This window comes from Malaya genurostris, chromosome 3, assembly GCF_030247185.1.
Source record: "Malaya genurostris strain Urasoe2022 chromosome 3, Malgen_1.1, whole genome shotgun sequence".
In the NCBI taxonomy this organism is placed as follows: domain Eukaryota; kingdom Metazoa; phylum Arthropoda; class Insecta; order Diptera; family Culicidae; genus Malaya; species Malaya genurostris.
In genome coordinates, this window is record NC_080572.1 from 262,344,004 (window position 1) to 262,367,106 (window position 23,103).

The 23,103-nt window shown below is 40.1% G+C and overlaps 1 protein-coding gene across 26 annotated transcripts in view; it reads left to right on the forward strand.

The window, feature by feature from the left end:
• LOC131438950 (potassium voltage-gated channel subfamily KQT member 1) overlaps positions 1-23,103 on the forward strand; it is an 892,435-nt gene that overhangs the window by 748,246 nt on the left and 121,086 nt on the right. The window contains exon 15 of one of the 26 annotated variants that reach the window (XM_058609377.1): positions 13,282-13,395. The exons of the other annotated variants lie outside the window; for them this stretch is intronic. Coding sequence (XP_058465360.1) covers positions 13,282-13,395 — 114 coding nt within the window. The remainder of the gene's footprint in view (positions 1-13,281; positions 13,396-23,103) is intronic. 26 annotated transcript variants of the gene reach the window in all.

A 23,103-nucleotide genomic window follows, 5' to 3' on the forward strand; every position in this document is an offset into this window, starting at 1 on the left:
CAATATTCAAAAAGTAGTTCCCAATCTGAGAATATAACATAAATACCAACCAAACAAATTCCCACGCCACAAAAGTGGTAACGAAACTACTTGAACAATGTAATACGAAAATCGAAATCCAATCAGAAGGTTTTTTGGAAATATGTGAACGAGTAGTGAAAAGAACCTAGGTTTCCTTCCATGATGAAATCTGGAGAGTTTACTAGTTCGCGTACGAAAGAAATCTGCTGGCTTCTCTCGGAAAAATTTGTTCGAAACCTTGAGCAGCAAATTACACTCGCTGTGCTTATCCAAGCAACCAGAAGTTCCACAATTCCTCAAAAAATCCACTATCTCACTACTAAAAAGTAGGGGAGAGTGTTCGGTTACCGGCACCCTTTTCCTTTAAGCTTATAACTTCTGACTAAGTGTACATTATGCGGACATATGTACATCAATGGAAAGCTAAACTCCTTGGCTAACAACTGAATAAAAAACAAAGTTGATTCAATCGATTGAAAAAACTTTATTATTAATTTAGTAAAGTGATAAATTTAGGCCATTTTAAAAAAGATGTTCGGTATTTCGCTAAAACTGGAAAATATAAGTGGAAACTGCAATTATTCAAAGAAAAAACGGAATTTTGGTCTTTTCGGAGGCGTTTTGGATAAAAGATTTTATTGTCTGACAGGTGACTTCGCTTTAACTCTCTTGGCCAATGATTTGGATGGTGACGCCTCTGGTGTTGATTAGGCCGGTCTTCCACCAGCTTCGCGGGAATGATTTACGTTGCTGCAGTCGAATTTATTGGCTTCTTATCCACAAAGCAACGTGTAATGGCATTAATCAGTGCATTAAAGTTCATTTTCCTTGACTTGGACGATTTGTTTGAAGTCGTCCAAGTCGTCCAAGTCGGCCAACAAAAACAGAGAACCAAAGTTTTTACTTATATGACGGATGTATTGAAGCCGTCACCCGAGATGCCAGGTAATACAATACAAGTTTAGCTAGCGAAAATAAGAAGATCGCGCCAATATTAAAAAGTCTGTAATTTCTGACGAATGTCTGCAAACAATCGAAGTTTCAAAAGTCTGTGAAAAGTCTTTAGACAAAAAAAGGTTTACACGTTAACTAAGAAATTTGATATTTTACAGACAAATTTGTATAGAATTGGCATCTCTGCATATCACTGACAATTCTCGCGATTTGTCGAAAAATAAATAAATAAATGGGGTACCGATAACCGAACACCTTGGGATGCCGGTAACCGAGATCGGAAGACATTTAAAAAATGACGAAAAAAACTTTGGTTTTGAAAGCTCTGATAGCATCCGGTATTGAATCACGAAATAAATCGATTTCACCTCATAAATATTCAATCCACTCACCTTTTCGATTGATGCTTTTCAATTTATGATACTAAAAAAAAGTCATAAAAAACTTTTGTGTTGATTTTCACCTAATTAAAATTTGTTTTATGCGCAGCAAAAAGTACAAGCGTCTGTTTGCTTTGGTATTCGGCACAAATAGAACGTGCTGCTATTACACACACATGACATTTGTCGGAATGACGCTATCTACTTTCTGTCAAAAGTTACGGTGGGATGCCGACAACCGAACATCTTTTCCTACACGTAGAACTTTGGAGATCTTCAAAGAACAGAGCAAGTTACATGTTAACTTTCTCGCTCCTTTAGAAAACACGTGGTAATTATTGACAGTTCTAAGTACAGAACAAGTTACGCGTTAACTTTCTCGCCGCTCAAGAAAAAACGTGGTAATTTTTGACAGTTAGAGATACAAAACAAGTTCCACGTGAACTTTCTCGCTACTTAGGATTACACGTGGTAAATTTGATAGTTCGAAGTACAGAACCAGTTCCGAGTAAACTTTCTCGCTGCTTAATAAAACACGTGGTAATTTTTGACAGCTGTACTTCGAACTCCACATGAACTTTTTCGCTGCTTAAGAAAACACGTGATAATTTGTGACAGTTCGAAATACAAAACAAGTTCCACAGGACCTTTCTCGCTTCTTAAGAAAACATGTGGTAATTTTTGACAGTTCGAAGTGCAGAACAAGTTCCGCGTAAACTTTCTCGCTGCTTTAGAAAAGACGTGATAATTTTTGACAGTTCGAAATACAAAACAAGTTCCACAGGAACTTTCTCGCTTCTTAAGAAAACACGTGGCAATTTTTGACAGTTCGAAGTACAGAACAAATTTCGTTTGCACTTTCTCGATGTTTGCGTAAACACGTGGTAATTTTTTGACAGTTCGAAGTACAGAACAAGTTCCGCGTGAACTTTCTCGCTGCTTAAGAAAAAAACGTAGTAATTTTTGACTGTTTGAAGTGCAGAACAAGTTCCGGGCAAACTTTCTCGCTGCTTAAGAAAACACGTGGTAATTTTTGACGGTTCGAAGTACTGAACAAGTTCCGCGTGAACTTTCTCGCTGCTTAAGAAAACACGTGATAATTTTTGACAGTTCGAAATACAAAACAAGTTCCACAGGAACTTTCTCGCTTCTTAAGAAAACACGTGGTAATTTTTGACAATTCGAAGTGCAGAACAAGTTCCGCGTAAACTTTCTCGCTGCTTAAGAAAACACGTGGAAGTTTTTGACAGATTAAAATACAGAACAAGTTCCGCGTGAACTTTCTCGCTCCTTTAGAAAACACGTGGTAATTATTGATAGTTCGAAGTACAGAACAAATTTCGTTTGAACTTTCTCGATGTTTGCGTAAACACGTGGTAATTTTTTGACAGTTCGAAATACAAAACAAGTTCCACAGGAACTTTCTCGCTTTTTAGGAAAACACGTGGTAATTTATGACAGTTCGAATTACAGAACAAGTTCCGCGTGAACTTTCTCGCTGCTTAAGAAAAAACTTGGAAGTTTTTGACAGTTCAAAATACAGAACAAGTTCCGCGAGAAACTTCTCGCTCCATTAGAAAACACGTGGTAATTATTGACAGTTCGAAGTACAGAACAAGTTCCGAGTAAACTTTCTCGCTGCTTAATAAAACACGTGGTAATTTTTGATGATTCGAAGTGCAGAACTAGTTCCGCGTGAACTTTCTCGCTGCTTGAGAAAACACGTGGTAATTTTCGACAGCTGTTCTTCGAACTTTACAGGAACTTTATCGCTGCTTAAGAAAACACGTGGAAGTTTTTGACAGGTCAAAATACAGAACAAGTTCCGCGTGAACTTTTTCACTGCTTAAAAAACACGCGGTAATTATTGACTTTCTGAACTTTTGGCTGCGTAGTAATTTTTGACAGAAATACAAAACAAGTTCCACAGGAACTTTCTCGCTGCTTAAGAAAACACGTGGTAATTTTTGACGATTCGAAATACAGACCAAATTTTGTGTGAACTTTCTAGATGTTTGCGTAAACACGTGGTAATTTTTGACAGTTCGAAGTACAGAACAAGTTCCGCGTGAACTTTTTCGCTGCTTCAGAAAACACGTGGAAGTTTTTGATAGTTCAACGATAGTATTCCAAAAAAGTCACTGTTTGGTGTGGATTATTACCGTGAAAGGCGAGCGCTACCGTATGATGATTGACGATTTTTCTACCTAAAATGGAAGAATTTGACATGACCGACACGTGGTTTCAACAAGACAGTGCCACATCCCACACTGCACGCGAAACAATGACCAAATTAAGAGAACCGTGTGATATAACACCTTTAGACTATTTTGACATGTCTTCAAGGATAAACCAGCAACAATTGAAGCACTGGAAGTCAATACTGAAGCATTTATTCGAGAAAAACCGGCCTATATGTTGAAGAGAGTATGCCAGAATTGCACCTTACTCATGGACCATCTAAAGCGGAGCCGCGGCCAACATTTCTATTAAATCATCTTGAAACATTAAATTATATTGATCGTTCTATCGATTCCAATGGAGATTTCATCACATTTTAAAAAATGTCTGTCCTTTTTTTAAAAAAAAATCTAATTCTATACCTCTTGAAAAATCACCCTTTATATGCTTCTCGTATTTAGCACAAATATTGGAATAAGAATCAATCTTTAATCTCAAATTGCATGCGCTGTGTCGTAATACAGACTATTCATCTGGTTCCTGCAGAATTTATAGCATTTCACAATCATTTAATAGTAATTATCACATTTGTGATAATCAATTCTGCAGTTAGAAACATTGCTTGAATCGATCAATTGAAAGGTTTCCTTTTAATGCATTGTATCAACAACAATTTTCCCCACTGCACAAGCGGCAATACTGTAAATAAGTATCTACAATAGTGAATTGTGGAGATGAAAAAAATGAATCTACCTTTTAGACAAGGTGTAGACCATGTTGCACCCAATTGCATAAACTCTGTGTAACACTTACTGATTTTTCTAAAACGTATTTCAAAACAAGTAATAAAACAATTGTTCAAAAATATGAGCTTTCGTCAACAGTATTTGATGATATCAGTGGGTAAGAGATTGAAATAAAATAGCAAAAAAAACATAAATAAATCTCTCGGAGGTTGAGCTCGACCCTTCAGTTCCGTGAATGTACTCCGCTAATTGGTGCACCCTGAAAATAAAAATAATGCGCTGAAACACAGTTTTTAGGTATTATTTTTTGTTATTTCATACGTCTTTTGTTTTATCGTTGGATGTCGAAAGCAACGTTCAGCTATACTAATATATAAATTTTATCTTTTTCCTCTTAAAATCAATCTGTTTCATTTCGTTGAAGAATAAACATCTAAGTTTCTTTTTACTCGGACAACGTCACGCTTTTGACTGCTTCAATGGCGATATTAGCATCATGGGGTCAAAACACAATTGGAATAACTGCCTTGTCATGAGTAAATTATCATAGGGTAATGGTAATCTTAGTTCTAGTAGTCATCTCATGCTTGAAAACCATTATTTAAAGTGGGATCTCCTATCTTCGTTCGGTAGATTAACTGGGTAAGATGAAAATAGGTGCATTTGTTTCGAGTTTTCACGTCAGTATAAAGCAATAATGCACAATATCCGAACCGAAGTAAAGATACTGTATGAGATTTTATAACAATTCATTAATTGAAAGTCGAGTAATCGGCCAAATAATACTTCAAATCTTCTTATAAAATGACTATTGGTACTGTTGGGGAGCGGCCAATTACCTCCTATCCGTTGATAGGTCAAGCAGTGGTAGCGTAGAGGTATTCCAATCCCCCGCATCGAAGGGGTACTGTAGCAGCCTAGCCACAGCACAACCAAAATTGTTCTTCCCAGGTACAAATAGCGTAGAACCAGTGCCGTTCGGGTAAATTGATTCGGTGCACACGACACTAATTATCAATTAAACACGAACTTTATTAAAAGTACACACATCATGCAACAACTACTGTATTTTTCCTTAAACAATAAACGGTTTGACTTAAACTATTTTAATTTTCATGCGGTCCACCGCACATGCCTTCCGGTGAGTTGGCTTAAAACTACTAACTGTTACTCCGAAATCTGGTTATCATCATCCTTCGCCGCCTTGGTGCGATGTTTTTTATCGGCCAAAAGAGCAGGATGCTGCTAGACGTTCATCTCTTTTATATACGGAATCGATGATCATCCTTATCACACGTACGTTCGGATACAATAATCGATTTGCTACCTATAGTTGCTATGGTAAAGATGATCAGGTTATCTCTGTCGTAGTGATCTCACGGTGCTGCACTAGATGATGTCTTCATTTGTGGTTCCATCGACATTGATATGGAGCATAATCAGTAGACCTCAGGGTTGTAGTTGAAGGTGGCTGATCATGTTAGCAAACATCCTCACCCACCCAGAAATTGGTCAATTTCTGAAAAATAAAGCAGATCCTCTTCGACGGGATAGGATTGGGAAGGAGGGATTTTAGGTTGACGCTGACCTTTCGTTGATTTTTGTTTCTTCATTTGCGATCGGCAGGAAACAAATTTTTTCTACGGGTCGGGGAAGTAGTCCGGTGGCTGTCCTTAAGGTAACCACCCTTACAACTCCGTCTTTTCCGGGATGAGTATCACATATTCTTCCCATCTTCCACTTCAGAGGGGGCTGATTATCGTCCTTAATCACAACCAGCTTTCCCACTTCAATTTGAACCGCTGGTTTCCATCGTCTCGTCCTCGCTTGCAGCTGACAGAGATACTCCCTACGCCATCTGGTCCAAAAATCTTGCAACCTACGTTGAGTTAGTTGCCAGTGCTGAAGTCGATTAATAGGTATCGTAGTAAGATCCGGTTCAGGTAAGGCATGTATTGATGAACCGATTAAGAAATGTGCTGGTGTTAATGGTTCCAGATCGTTAGGATCATCGGACATTGGTGTTAGGGGGCGAGAATTGAGGCAGCCTTCCACCTGTACTAACAGGGTATTAAAGTCCTCTGACGACATCGGCGTTTCACCAACAACCTTGAGCAGATGATTTTTGGCGGATCGAACTGCTGCCTCCCAAAGGCCACCGAAATGTGGTGCGCTTGGTGGGTTAAAGTGCCATTGAATTCCTTCCTTGGCGCATTCTCTTGACACTACCTCGTGGTGATTGCGATTCTTCAGCAGTCTAAGGAATTCTTCCATCTTGTTTCGAGCACCCACAAAATTAGTTCCGTTGTCGGAATACATATCCACACATCTGCCTCTTCTAGCTATAAATCGTCGAAGAGCTTGAAGAAATCGGTCCGTTGAAAGATCTGTAACAAGCTCTAAATGAACCGCCTTAGTACAGAGGCATATGAAAATCGATACATAGGCCTTGACAGCCACTCGCCGTGGCGCGGTTCTGACATAAACGGGGCCAAAATAGTCAACTCCTGAACGGGTAAACGGGCGAGATGCTGTAACTCTCGAAGGTGGCAAGTCCCCCATGAACTGCTGAATCGGTGTTGGTTTTAAACGGTAGCATTTCAGGCATTTCCGCACAATGTGTCTCGCTACATTCCTTCCTCCTAGTGGCCAAAAGTGCAGTCGTACTGCAGCTAATAATAACTGCGGTCCAGCGTGCAGCAGTCGTTCGTGATATTGTAGCAGAATCAAGTAAGTAAATTGATGCCGTGCGGGTAAAACAATTGGGTGTTTGGTATCTTCTGATCCGTGAGCATATTTCAGTCGCCCTCCTAATCTGATCAGCTGATCTTTAGAAATAAATGGGTTATACCATCGTAAAGGTGATCCCTTTTTAAGTGCAGTTCCCATAGACAAAGTTTTCCATTCATCTAGAAAAACCTCCTTCTGTACTCTGCGGGCAAGTGTACATTCCGCCTGTTTCAATTCTTCTGTGGTAAGAAATCCTTCGTTATGTCTATCCTTTGCTGGCAGTTGCAACAACTTGATCAATCGTAACCGTATCGTATCAATATGCTGTGTGACGAATGAGCTTGTTGTACGATGAAAATTTCCCGATGTACTCTTGGTTGAAATTAGTGTAAACAGAAACTGTACCAACAACTGCCGTTCGCCGTTTCTCTGCCTCTCCCTCGTCTGACGGATTGTCCTTGATGCTTTCAGGCCAATCATCTTGCCCCTTTTCCAACCAGTCCGGTCCTTGCCACCAGAAAGTGTTTTGGATAATATCCTTGGGATTAATGCCTCTGGATATCAGGTCGGCAGGATTTTGAATTCCTGGTACATGCCGCCACTGACAACCCTCCGTAATCGTTTGAATTTTTGCTGTACGATTAGCAACGAATGGACTCCACGTGGTAGGGATGGCCTGAATCCAACGTAAAACACACGTCGAATCTGTCCAGAAGAAAGCCTCCGCGTTGATTCTAATAGAATTTTTAACCTTCCCGTAAAGCTGAGCTGCTAAAAGTGCCCCGCATAGCTCCAGTCTTGGTATGGTTTGACACTTTAATGGAGCAACCTTGGATTTGGATGAAAGTAATCGCACCTTGAATTTTTCTTCCGCATTCTGACTTTGTAAGTACAAACATGCACCATATGCCTTCTCTGAAGCGTCCGAAAAGCAGTGAATCACAATCTTTACTGCTTCTGGGATTATCACACAGCGATCAATCCTCAATTGGTTGAAAACCGGAAGCTGTTCATGATACCGTATCCACGACTCACCCACCGTTGAGGGTAGTGGTTGATCCCAACCTACTCTGCTGTTCGATTCGTCTCGCAATGCCCATAATTGTTGCATAAAAATCTTCGCGGAAGTAATAGCTGCTCCCAGCAGCCCCAATGGGTCGAATAGTGTGGCAATAGTAGATAATATATAGCGTTTTGTGAGTGCCTTTCCAGTTTCTAACGCGGGAACCGTGAATTGGAACTTGAGCGTGTCTGTCACTGGCATCCATGTTAATCCTAAGGTTTTTATCGACGAGTCTGGATCTAAATCGATTCCTTCCGATATTCGAATCGCGCGATCTTCCTCGGGAACACCGTTTAAAATTAACGAACAGTTCGATGCCCACTTTCTTAATCGAAATCCTCCCTTGGCCATCATAGCTTCTTGCTGTGCTTGCAGTTTGATTGCAATGTCTATATCGTCTGCACCCGTGATCACATCATCCATATATGTATCATAGATTACCGCTCTTGCTGCGAGTGGATACCTTTCCTCTTCATCCAATGCTAACTGGTGAAGTATCCTGGTAGCTAGAAATGGCGCGGATTTGGTACCATATGTCACTGTGCCTAGTTCATACGTGTCAACCTTATCCGTAGGCCTCTCCCGCCAAAGAATGCATTGGAATGCACGATCTTCCTGGCAAACATTGATCTGACGAAACATTTTCTCCACGTCAGACACGAGCATAATCTGTTTGGTCCGACTCCGTAATATGATTGAGCGTAGGTCATCCTGTATCACTGGTCCCACCAGCAACACATTGTTGAGTGAGGTTCCCGAAGACGTTTTACAGGAGGCATCGAATACTACACGAACCTTAGTAGTCGTGCTGGACTCTTTGATCACTGGGTGATGTGGTAAATAGCACCGTTTAACCGAACCGGATGAAGCATCATCGACCTTGCGCATATGTCCCAATGATACATATTCCTCCATGAATGCCGAGTATTGATCACGTAGTCCTAAGTTCTTCGCCAGCCTACGTTCAGTTCCCTGTAAACGTCGATAAGATATATCTCTAGACTCGCCTAACCTAGAGAATATGTCTTCTCGCTTTGGCAAAGCCACAGTATATCGACCGTTAGCATTCCTATGAACAGATTGCAAAAATAGTTCCTCACAGCGTTTTTCCTCTGGTGAAAGTGGGTTGCTTAATTCGACCTCCTCACATGACCAAAATCGAGACAACATTTCGTCGAGACCTTCCAATGTGGACACATTGCAGCTAATATGTGAGGATTGGCTCGGATTCGCGATACCACCGCATATCACCCATCCGAATGCAGATTTGTTCGATGTTGGTAATCCTTCACCAATTGAAATTCTTCGACCGGTTTCGAAAATTTCGAAAAATGGTTCAATTCCAAGTACGAGGTCCACTACCTGCGACTCGAAAAACGCTGGGTCGGCCAGTTGAATTCCTGTCGGAATCGACCATCTATCCGTGTTGATGGTGGTGCTTGGAAGGTTTACCGTAACCTTAGGAAGAACCAAAAATCCTAGCTCTCGAGAAAATGCAGATGTTCGTGACCGTATCACCGCACGTATCCTGTGCTTTACCTTGGTCTTCGTTTGACCGATTCCTAGTATCGAAATATCTACACGATCGCGAGAAAATTGCATCCGCTGTGCTAGCCGCTCTGTTATAAAGTTGCTTTCTGAACCAGAATCCAGTAGAGCCCGAGCTGGTAATCTATTACCGGTGTTATCCTCTATTAAGACGACCGCTGTTGCTAGAATAACTTGCGTAGCATACTGGTGCGCCGCAACTGTTACCAACATATCACTGGCTGCCAAGTTAGCCACTTGAGTGGGAGAGGGATTTAATGGTGATTCGGCTGCAGGTGCTCCATTGTCCTCAGCAACTACTGCAGCCTTTGGATTCTTATTCCTTTCCGGCTTAAAGCAAACTAAGGTATGATGACGGCCTTTGCAATTGCGACAAGAATATTTGGATTGACATTCCCTTGCCTGATGTCCTGTCCTAAAGCAATTTCTGCAAAGTACATGAGTTTTCAAAAGTGCATCTCTATCCGTCACTACCATTCGTTGAAACGCGTTACACTGATGAAGAAGATGATCCGATGAACAGGTTACGCATCGTCCTCCAGACGATTGCGACGAGCTATGGCTAATCCTCATAATTTGTTTCTGCCTTAACAACTGAGATGACCTTTGTGAATCTTTATTATCAACAGCTCTCAGCGGCAAACAATCCAAAACCTGCATTCGCCGTCGCAAGAAATCTGACATATCCGACAATGTATCATTCTCCTTCGTGGCTGAAACCTCCTCCCACCCCCTTCGTGTGACTGGATCCAGTCTAGTAGTCAGAATGTTAACTAGCAACAAATCCTTATAATCCGTCGGTTGAATAATCTGATCAAGCGTTTGTACGATTCTCTCGAAACCCTCCACTAGGGTATGCAAATCGGCTACTGATTCCTTGGAAAGCGTAGGTAAATTGAAGAGTGACTGGATCTGCCGCTTTTTCAATTGTTTGCTGTTGTTATATCGCCTCAACAGCATTTCCCATGCCACTTGATAATTTGCCTTCGTAATTTGAAGAGGGTCGATTAAGGATTTAGATTCACCTTGGAGACAACCCTTTAAGTAATGGAACTTTTCCACCTCTGGCAAGTCTACCTTCCAGTGAATCAGGGAAGTGAATAGGTCTCGAAAACTCAACCATTCGTCCACATTCCCATTGAATGTTTGAAGCTTAATCTGTGGTAGGCGAACATGATCTGTGACCAACTGCATCGCTTCACCTGATCGCATAGACTGTTCTAACGCTTGTGGTTCTTGAAGCATTTTGACCTTTTCCATTAGGAATGCCTTAACCTCATAATAGTTGTCACTAAATTCCATTCGCTCCTTCTCATAGGCCGATCCTTCCGGATTATAGTCGTCATGGGATAGGATTTCGACAAAGGTTTCACTAAAACTTTCCCATATTTCTTCCAACTTACCAAGGCGTACCTCTACCTCGGTAACCTTGCAGGATTCCTTGAATGACTGAACAAACCGCCAAATATCGCTGAAGGATAGCTGAATTTCCTTCAGTTTTGCCGTCAACGCCCGCATTGACGGTGGTTTCCTGGTTGTGGATGTTCCAGCAGCAGGCATTGTGTATGTTACGATGTAACGATGAACAGAGAGAGGGATAATCGGTGTAGTTATCTGAGAAGAGACCTAGCTTCGCTAGGCATATACTGCATGAAGTTACTGACCCGACAAAAATATATTGGCGCTGTAGATTAATTATCTTTACAGGTTCCGTGTTGACATAAATAACCGTCCGTGAGTAGTTAGACTCGATTACATAAACATGAGTGAAGAGGAAAGTATGTGGTGTAGTATTTGAATAACTCCGGCTTCGGCCGGGCATATACCATGGCAACTCACCACCAAAACAGTAAACGGCACCAGTTGCCAATAAATTCCAACTAAGCCAAATTAAAAAACTCCGCCAACAAATCGTAGGCTTGTTTTTGCCCAAATGGCAACCAGGGCTCCAAAATAATGATAAAAAACGAAGAGGATCGATGCAAAATTAAAATTGTGTATTTCTGTACGCCTAGCTTCGGCAGTATACTAAATGTAAGTTTACCTTTGAAAAAATACTGCGATGCCACCTCTTCGTAACACGAATGTCCTCGTGATAGTTGTGTGATGAGTGATAGCTCCTGTGATATTTCAGTTGTACCGATGCCTTCCGATTATTGTATGATCGAAACGCGAGGCAAATTGCCAACCTCAGACAATTCGTATTCAATCCAACGGTGAATACAACCACTCCCGTAAGCAGTTTAGATCACATTAGCAGATGAAAAAACATGTATTAGCTTGTGGAATTATCGAAGCTTGGCTGGACATATAGCATGCAAGGGTTCACTAACCTGGACAAAAATCCACTCCACAAAGTCCAAGCTACGTGGAAATAACCAGAAAAAATGGCGTCCCAACCGAAGTAACGCCAACTCTGCAGCGCGGTGTTCAATAGACCAATTGTGGACAATGTTGAATATAACAATAGCGGTGTCCAATAGGCCAATGGCGCGGATTCAATTATCCAATGGCGGTTTGAGCGTCGGTGTGGTACCAGCGTCGACCCTGTGTCGAATCAAGTCCGTTTCCAAGGTTCCGATCCGGTTCGAAGGACCAAAATGTTGGGGAGCGGCCAATTACCTCCTATCCGTTGATAGGTCAAGCAGTGGTAGCGTAGAGGTATTCCAATCCCCCGCATCGAAGGGGTACTGTAGCAGCCTAGCCACAGCACAACCAAAATTGTTCTTCCCAGGTACAAATAGCGTAGAACCAGTGCCGTTCGGGTAAATTTATTCGGTGCACACGACACTAATTATTAATTAAACACGAACTTTATTAAAAGTACACATCATGCAACAACTACTGTATTTTTCCTTAAACAATAAACGGTTTGACTTAAACTATTTTAATTATCATGCGGTCCACCGCACATGCCTTCCGGTGAGTTGGCTTAAAACTACTAACTGTTACTCCGAAATCTGGTTATCATCATCCTTCGCCGCCTTGGTGCGATGTTTTTTATCGGCCAAAAGAGCAGGATGCTGCTAGACGTTCATCTCTTTTATATTCGGAATCGATGATCATCCTTATCACACGTACGTTCGGATACAATAATCGATTTGCTACCTATAGTTGCTATGGTAAAGATGATCAGGTTATCTCTGTTGTAGTGATCTCACGGTGCTGCACTAGATGATGTCTTCATTTGTGGTTCCATCGACATTGATATGGAGCATAATCAGTAGACCTCAGGGTTGTAGTTGAAGGTGGCTGATCATGTTAGCAAACAGGTACAAAAGCCTTTGGGTGCCTCGTATCTCCCCGAACTGCCTAAACGTTTCTCTTTAAGCGGTGCATGGATTTATTGTAGCGTGAATTAAACAATATTCGCTTTCAGTTTCCTCATCCGGAAAATTCATTCTTAGTCCCAGACTGCCGCATAGCCTGAGGGTGCTATCTGATTGGTTATGGATATATTAAGCCTCCAGAGTGCTGTCAATAATAGAAGCAAATCAGGTGACAGATCTAACACAAGCATGCAATAGCTACACGGTGATGGGTTTTTCTGATAAGAATTCCTATTGATTTATCGTTCTTCTTTCCTACAATACTGTACCTACCTACTTCATCCACAATGCGGAAATACGGCATTACACAACGAACGAAACGACTACAGCTACGGTCAATATCGAAACAAGTGAATCCAGTGACCGACGGTATCGAATTGTGCGTTTCAAGATTCCGTTCGAATCGGTTTTCAAGCAGTTATCGCCGTCAATCAATGGACAAGGTAGGATCCTTCGGTTACTTATTTTTGCTTCGGTTGTGGGAATCGCAGTGATCCGATACGTATGATAAAATATGTATGATGGTGGTTCTATAAATCTATAACAGTTATGTTCATGTTCAATTTATTGTGAGGCAATATATTTTCCGAAAATAGTGAAAAATGTGAATAAAGTTAAAAAAAAATCTGAACTCATCCGGATCCGACTTCCGATTCCAGAATTATATGGTAAAGTGTGTTAGAAATTTCATACCGTCATTAAAGAGGAGCTCCGAAATTATTAAAGAGATACTAGTCATATACCTTTTGATCAAAATTTACCCGCACTGATAACATTTTTTTTTTTAGATTTTAGTACATTTTTTAATTGTTGCCTTCAAAATAAGTTTCAGTTCCTTCAGCGAATTACTTTTTATGTCCTCGGTCGTGTTATGGCGCGTTTCCCGGAGTGAATATTTTTGTTTTGGAAACAGGAAAAAATCACAGGGGGCCAAATCTGGCGAATACGGCGGCTGACCGATGACTTTCGATTCGTGTTTGGCCCAAAATTGCAGTCACAACCATGCAAAAAATCAGTTCTTACGGTACGAGCTTGGCATCGGCGCGTTTCAAGATGCAAAGATCCTCTGCTATCTCTCGGATGCTAACACGACGATTTTCAAACACAATTTCCTACAGGTTTTCGATTGCGAGCAACATGAGGTAATGATCACACGACCCTCACTAAAGGCTATATGCCACTCAAATATTTGCGTTATCGATAAAGCAGACTCCCCAAAACACTTCTACAACTTTTTTAATGATTCCGTAGCTAAAATTAAAGTTGAAGCAAAAAAAATTTCATGCAAACTCGTTGATCAATTTTTTTTCCATAGTGAAAATAGCCAGACAAATTTTTCGTGTCGTAAACAAACAGCCGTCAAACACACACTAATTCATTCAGTAATAGCCGTTCAACCGAGAAGGTTGTGTACAGAAGCGTACAGTTTAATAACGCTGGTTAGTTTACACGCGTTAAATACGACAACGGTTGAACTACAGGTAGAGACCTGTTGGCAGCAGCCGTTAAAACGTAAAATCGTGCTGCATAAGAGAGCCCTAGTGCTGGGCCAAGCTGGTGAAGGAAACAACAAAGGGCGTTTCCCAAGCTCTACCCAGGCCGCAATATACAGCCACAAGTGCTGAGCAGGAGAGTGCAAAGGCACATCGAAGAGGAAGAGTGCAAAGGCACACAGAAGCAGGAGAGTGCAAAGGCACACCGGTGCGAAGGCACTTCGGTGCAGAAGCATATCGGTGCGGAGCACTAGGAAGAAGGAGACAAGACAACTCGGTCTTTCCACTGCCATACAACACGCAGGTATACACCGGTGACCTGCGCTGGTTACAGCTGGCGAAGACGAAAGCAAATCGGAAATCGAGTGGTGCTGGATGTCAGGTAGCAGTAGCATCACATCCAACAATCAGCATCCAACAAGAACATCTAGAGCAACGAGGATCTACACGGCAGTGCAACGGAGATAGACAACAATTTCAAGGTAGAAGTTTTTTCTTTTCCTTTTGATTGAGTACTGTGTAGTGTTGGTTTCATTTTTTATTTTAAAGTTTGATTAAAAATTTTAATGTGATGGATGAATCCATGGACGTAAATCCTAGCATGAATCCTATACCCCCACGAACGAAAAAACATCAGGAGAGCTCTTCTGGGCCTTGGATAGTCTTTTTTAGACGTATATCAAAGCCATTAAACATTTACCAAATTTCTAAAGGTTTGACATCACGATTCTCTTCAATCAAAGAGATCATAAAAGTAAATAACGATAAAATTCGTGTTGTGGTAAATAATTTGAAACACGCGAATGATATTGTCTCTTCGGAACATTTCAATAAAGAGTATAAAGTTTACATACCCTCCAAAGATGTCGAAATTGACGGTGTTGTTACCGAAGCGAGTCTTTCGGTAGATGATTTACTCAAGCATGGTGTTGGTCGTTTCAAGAACTCTATGCTTGAGGGTGTGAAAATACTGGAGTGCAAACAACTGTACTCAGTAGTTCATGAAGAGGGAAAAAAAGTTTATCGCCCATCAGACTCGTTTCGAGTGACATTTGCCGGATCTGCGTTGCCGTCCCATGTCTATGTCGATAAAATTCGCCTCCCTGTTCGGCTTTTTGTTCCAAATGTAATGAATTGTACGAACTGCAAAAAATTCGGACACACAGCTACTTACTGTAGCAATAAACCAAAATGTATTAAGTGTGAAGGACCTCATAAAGATAATGATTGCAACAAGGAAATTGAAAAATGTATGTATTGTGGGGAAAGTCCTCATGAGGATATTTCAGTATGCACTGCATTTAAAGTGCACAAAGAAAAAATTAAGCTTTCTTTAAAAGCACGGTCTAAGCGCACATATGCAGAAATGCTTAAAACGGTCATTGATGTCCCCCCTTTGGAAACCGAAAACGGGTTTTCAAATCTAGAGGAACCAGAGGACTCTGACTCTGACGAAAATAGTGAAGGTAATTCGTTTATCACTACCCAAGGGTCAGTTAAGAGAAAGAAGTCTTCTTCCAAATTACCAAAAAAGACACCTAAAGTTTCATCTTCAAAAAAAGATCCCCGTGTTAAACAAAAAAAGTCAAAACCAAAGACTGTGCCTCCTGGTTTGTCAAATTCACAAACCAATCCAGGATCTAGCACAGAAAAAGGTAATAATCCTGTGGGCTCCATTTCACAGCCACCAACAGGATTACTGAAGTTTTCGGAAATTGTTGAATGGATTTTCTCAGCATTCAATATATCTGAACCCTTAAAGACCCTCATAATGGCATTCCTTCCAATAGCTAGAAATTTTTTGAAGCAGTTATCAGCTCAATGGCCAATTGTCTCAGGTTTTGTATCTTTTGATGGATAATTTATCACCCGCCGCAAATGATACAATCACTGTCCTGCAGTGGAATTGTCGAAGCATCATGCCAAAACTTGATTCATTTAAAATTTTATTGCATAGTCAAAAATGTGATGTATTTGCTTTATGCGAAACATGGCTTACTTCAAACATAGCTATAAATTTTAATGATTTTAACATTATACGTCTCGATAGAGACTCTCCGTATGGTGGAGTGCTTTTGGGAATTAAGAAATGCTGTTCCTTTTATAGATTAAACATCCCTTCAACTTCTAGTATAGAAGTTGTTGCTTGCCAAATAAACATTAAAGGCAAAGATATTTGCATAGCTTCGGTTTATATTCCTCCAAAAGCACAAGTTGGACAGCGACAGCTTAATGAAATGGTTGAAGCCCTTCCTGCTCCACGATTGATTCTGGGGGATTTAAATTCGCACGGAATGATGTGGGGTTCCGTTTACAATGATAGCAGATCATCTTTAATACAAAACATTTGTGACAATTTTAGCATGACGGTATTAAATATGGGTAGCATGACACGGATCCCAAGACCTCCTGCACGCCCAAGTGCATTAGATCTATCTCTTTGCTCAACATCAATTCGACTAGATTGCACCTGGAAAATATTGCCTGATTTACACGGTAGCGATCATTTACCAATCATCATCTCAATTAGCTGTAACAAATGTATTGCTAATTCAGCTAGTATTCCATATGATTTGACAAAAAATATCGACTGGATTAAATACCAAAGTAGAATCTCTAGTATTTTGAATTCAATGGAAGAGCTCCCTCCACTTGAAGAATATGACTTCCTCGTTTGTTCGATTCTGGAGGCCGCAGAACAATCCCAAACTAAACGCTTTCCTGGGCCAACGACTAACAGAAGGCCTCCCAACCCCTGGTGGGACAAAGAGTGCTCAGAGGCTAAACTCGCAAAACAAAATGCTTGCAAGACGTTTCTAAAACGGGGAGGAGGAACTCCTCAGAATTTTGAAAAACTTATGGTTTTAGAAACCAAGTACAAGAGCATACTTCGAGCCAAAAAATGTAGCTATTGGAGACATTTTGTCGAAGGTTTGTCAAGAGAAACCTCAATGAGCACTCTTTGGAATACGGCCAGACGAATGAGGAATCGTAACGTGGGCAATGAGAGTGATGAATACTCGAACCGATGGATATTTGACTTTGCTAGGAAAGTTTGCCCAGATTCTGTTCCTACGCAGAGCATTATACGGGAATCTCCTCCAAATAATGGTTTTATTAATAACCCATTTTCAATGATGGAATTTTCTATAGCACTCTTGTCTTGTAACAATAACGCCCCTGGGTTGGACAGAATTAAATTCAACTTGGTGAAGAATCTGCCCGACCTCGCAAAAAGACGTTTGTTGGAATTGTTCAACAAGTTTCTTGAGCAAAATATTGTTCCACCTGACTGGAGACAAGTGAAAGTTATCGCCATTCAAAAGCCGGGGAAACCAGCTTCCAATCACAACTCATATAGACCCATTGCGATGTTGTCCTGCATCAGAAAATTGTTCGAAAAAATTATTCTACGACGTCTCGACACTTGGGTCGAGACGAACGGTTTGTTGTCAGATACTCAGTTTGGCTTCCGTAGAAATAAAGGGACGAATGATTGCCTTGCATTACTTTCGTCTGACATCCAAATTGCCTTCGCTCAAAAGCAACAAATGGCATCTGTATTTTTAGACATTAAAGGAGCATTTGATTCAGTTTCCATTGATGTTCTTTCAGACAAGCTCCACCAACATGGACTTCCAGCGGTTATAAATAATTATTTGCACAACCTTTTGTCAGAGAAGTGCATGTATTTTTCACATGGCGATTTGGCAACATTCAGAATTAGCTACATGGGTCTCCCGCAAGGCTCATGCCTCAGTCCGCTCCTCTATAATTTTTACGTGAATGACATTGACAGCTGTCTAGTAGCCCCATGTACACTAAGACAATTGGCAGATGATGGCGTGGTTTCAGTTACTGGGCCCAAAGCTATTGATCTGCAAAAACCATTGCAAGATACCTTAGATAACTTGTCCGTTTGGGCTGTTCATCTTGGTATCGAATTCTCTGCGGAGAAAACAGAGTTAGTCGTCTTTTCAAGAAAGCATGATCCCGCGCAGCTTCAGCTCCATATGATGGGAAGAATGATCCAACAGGTTTTAACTTTTAAATACCTCGGGGTGTGGTTCGATTCCAAATGCACGTGGGGAGGACACATTAGGTATCTGATAACGAAATGCCAACAAAGAGTAAATTTTCTTCGAACAATAACAGGATCTTGGTGGGGTTCTCATCCGCAAGATCTAATAAAATTGTATCAAACAACGATACTTTCAGTGATGGAATATGGATGCGTTTGTTTTCGTTCCGCTGCAAACTCTCATATTATCAAACTTGAGCGAATTCAGTACCGTTGTTTGCGAATTGCCTTAGGCTGCATGCATTCGACACATACAATGAGTCTTGAAGTTCTGGCGGGAGTTCTTCCATTAAAAGATCGATTTTGGGAGCTTTCATCACGCCTGCTAATAAGATGTGAGGTGCTGAATCCCATGGTAATTAATAATTTCGAACGACTAGTCGAGCTTCGATCTCAAACAAAATTTATGACAGTATATTTTAACCATATGTCACAGGAAATCAACCCTTCAAGATATATTACTATCCGTGTCAGCATCCTAAGTGCCCCTGACTCAACTTTATTTTTCGATACATCCATGCAGCGTGAAGTGCGTGGAATCCCGGATCATCTACGCTCGACGGAAATCCCAAAAATATTTTCAAGTAAGTTCAGGCATATTGACTCTGAGAAAATGTTTTATACGGACGGATCGCGAATTGAAGAAGCGACAGGGTTTGGTATGTTCAACAATAATGTTTCGGCCTCATTTAGGCTTCAAGAACCTGCATCTGTTTATATAGCAGAGCTAGCAGCAGTTCATTATAGTTTGAGTGTAATCGTCACATTATCTCCAAACCATTATTTCCTCTTCACAGATAGTCTGAGTGCAATTGAAGCCATTCGCTCAAACATGACTGGCAAGACTGAACCGTTTTTCCTGGGCAAAATAAAACAGTGCCTGAACGACATATTGAACAATAATTATCTAATCACTATAGTCTGGGTCCCGGCTCATTGCTCCATTCCTGGCAATGAAAGAGCCGATATTTTAGCCAAACGTGGTGCTATTGAGGGTGAAATTTATGAGCGACCGATTGCTTTCAACGAATTCTATAGCTCGTCTCGCCAAAGAACACTTGCCAGCTGGCAAGCATCTTGGGATAGAGATGATCTGGGTCGGTGGATGCACTCAATTATTCCGAAAATATCGACAAAGGCATGGTTCAGGGGACTGGATGTGAGTAGGGATTTCATTCGTGTGATGTCCAGACTCATGTCCAATCACTACACGTTAGATGCACATCTCCTTCGAATTGGGCTCTCCGAGACTAATCATTGTGCTTGCGGAGAAGGTTATCGGGATATTGATCATGTCGTTTGGACATGCGTGGAGTATCGTGATGTCAGATCTCAACTAATAAATTCTTTGCGTACCCAAGGTAGACTATCCAATATCCCAGTTCGAGACATTCTTGCTTGTCGTGACCTTTCATACATGAAACTTATTTATCATTTCATAAAGAAAATTGGAGTTTCAATTTAATAAAGGCCCCTTTTAAGACTTAGTTCTGATCCCAGCTGCGTCCATGAGTTCAACCAATAGCTAAATTAGAATAAAAATTATTAAACAAAATGTCTGAAAATAACAGCTTATTTTATAATTTATAGAAGTTAATTGTTTGGTTCAAATTATATTTCCGAGTAGATTTCATAATTAATGACGAGTTACCTAAGATGATATTTAAGCTATAAGAGAATATGTTTTAATAAATTCAAAACGTTGTGACTATGTTAGAATTAAATTAGGATAAGAATATTATGTAAAAGTGATGCTACGATGAAGAAAAACTTATGTAAACTGCCTTAAGAAATAAACGTATTTATGAAAAAAAAAAACACACACACTAATTGATATAATCCGCTCATTCTTAACAGCAATGTCAAGAAAGGTTGCACCAACTCAGGAAAAAAAAATTACCGATTGGGTTTACGCGCGCGGTTTAAATAGACCAGTCCGGGTTAATTGTGATCAGAAGATACTCAAAAATAGATCTCACTTACTTTTCTAAGAGATGACAGAACCGATATTCCCAACCTTAAGTTCAAATGAAAGGTCTCATGGTCCAACAAAAAATACTGAATTTTCGTCCGATTCAACGAAAATTTACACTGTCGTTTAAAGTGCGATGTCAAAATCGTATAAAGTTTTATTCGATTTTGTCATCGCACTTAAGGGGCGGGTAGATTCTAACACTTTAAAAAAATCATTTATTTTTTTCTTTGTATTTTCTTATAATAAAACATTTCAAGAATATTCTGTAAAATTTTCAACCCTTTCGGAACAAAACTCTGCAAGTTATGGGCTTTCATCTTTGTTCATCTCATAGTGCGAAGAAGTAAGAGCTCGGCACACAGGCCCAAGATTTCTGCTTCGATTGACTTAATAACTTGACAAAATATTCTTGAAATGTTTTATTATAACAAATTATAAAAGAAAAAATATGATTTTTTGAAAATGTTGAGTAATATAATGTTTCCATTGATTTGATGGACAAAAAACTTTAAACGCGTTTTATTCCAAAGCAGGTTTTGAAAGTCCGTGTCCATCGTCATTAAAAAATTACTGCACCAATTTTTTTCAAATTTTGCACACACTTTCTACATATAAAAAACCAAACCCCAACGTTTTCTTTTTCGTTGTTTGTTACTTTGGGAAGGTTTTACAGCTACAAAACGGTGGATTTTTTCGTGAAAAATCGTAGTTTTCACTTTGAACAACCACCAAAAATTAAAAAAAAATCAAACAGAAACGTTGGGGTCTAACCTCTAAGACACCAATCCCCCCCCCCTCCCCCTTCTTTACAGAAATTTACGCCAAATACGAACCAATTTCAATTATACCGGTTCTCGACTTCCGGTCCGTGAAGTACTTGCAATAATGAAACACACTTTGTATTCTCATGAATGTCCGAGCCGATTTGAGTAATTTTGAAAACTTATAACCTTGTAATGTTAGAATTTTCTTAATTTGAATTTGATTTGATCTCTTGGCCAATTTAAGAATTCACTAATTTTTAAGAAAAAAATTCCCTTAAAATTGACATTTTTACTCTAAATTCCCTATCTCCGGAACCGGAAGTTGGATCTGATTTCAAATCGGAATACTCTTTTGGTAGCTGAAGCCGTCTCAGTTGGATATAAAATGGTAAAAATCGGTTGAGTCGTTTTCGAAAAAGCTTCTGACATTATTTTAACATTTTCTGTGTATGGGACCATACGACCTTTCATTTGAATCTAAAGTTGCGAAAATTTGTTCAGCCACATCCGAGAAAACTGAGTGAAATTATTTTCACTTATTTGGTAAATATTACTCTGTAATTCCGGAACCAGAAGTCGGGTCCAAATGAAATTCAAGAACTTTGAATGGAACGATAAGACCTTTCATTTGAATCTATATTTGTGAAATTAGGTTCAGCCATCTTCGAGAAAATTGAGTGACATTTTTTGCACTTTTTGTTGTGCATATTACTTTGTAATTCCGGAATCAAAAGTAGTATTCCAATGAAAATCAGGAGCTGTGTATGGGACCTGAATCGAAGTTTTTAAAAGTCGGTATAGCCATCTTTGAGAAATTGAGTAACATTATTATTAACACAGACAAACTTTTTTTAGTACATATCACCCTGTAATTCCGGATCCGGAAGTCGGCACCAAATTTAATTAAGGCATTTTGTATGGAACCATACGACCTTTCATTTGAATCTAAGTTTGTGAAAATCGGTTCAGCCATCTTCGAGAAAATTGAGTGACATTATCACCCTGTAATTTCGGAACCGGAAGTCGGATCCCAATGAAACTCAGGAATTTTATATTGGACCTTGCATTTGAATCTAAGTTTGTAAAAATCATTTCAACCATCTTCGAGAAAATTGAGTGACAGTATTTGTCACACACACAGACATTTGCTCAGTTCGTCGAGCTGTATCGAATGGTATACGAGACTCAGCTCTCCGTGCCTCGGTTGTAAACTCGGGTTTCACAGTGATTGCATAGCCTTTCTATATGAGAAAGGCAAAACGCATAAGACAAGACTTTTGGGTAATTGAAATTGTTACCCAAATTTGCACACAATGTATAAAAATTTAGAAATAAATACTAGTCCTGATTTGTTCCAAGTGAACAGCACGTTTTTATTTTACCGTCGATTCGTCTCCGATTTATCGCTGCAAGTCAGCTTAAATTCATCCGATAGTGCAACCTAGCGGTACAACTTGAACTGTTAACAGACTCAACATGCTTTCGGGTGTTTACATTCCAACTACAGTCATGAGTAGTTAAATACAAAACAAGTTATAAACATTTCAGACGTTAAATCAGAACTAAATCAAACTTCTTAAACTTTAAAAAAAATTAGAATCCGGAAGCAGCCTCGCATTACTGTGAAATCATTGGCGTAAAAGGGTTCTCTGTAAGAGCCCCCATGGGACATGGGAGCAGTTTGTTTGGTTGTTTCCAGCGAACAATTCAACTTTCCACCATCGGTCTAATTGGGCGGCCCAAACGAAAACCTGTTACGACGTTGCTTTGATTCCCACCGGATTATGCTCACAGGGAAACGGTTCATTTTGTAACCAAGCCAACAATATAATATTTAT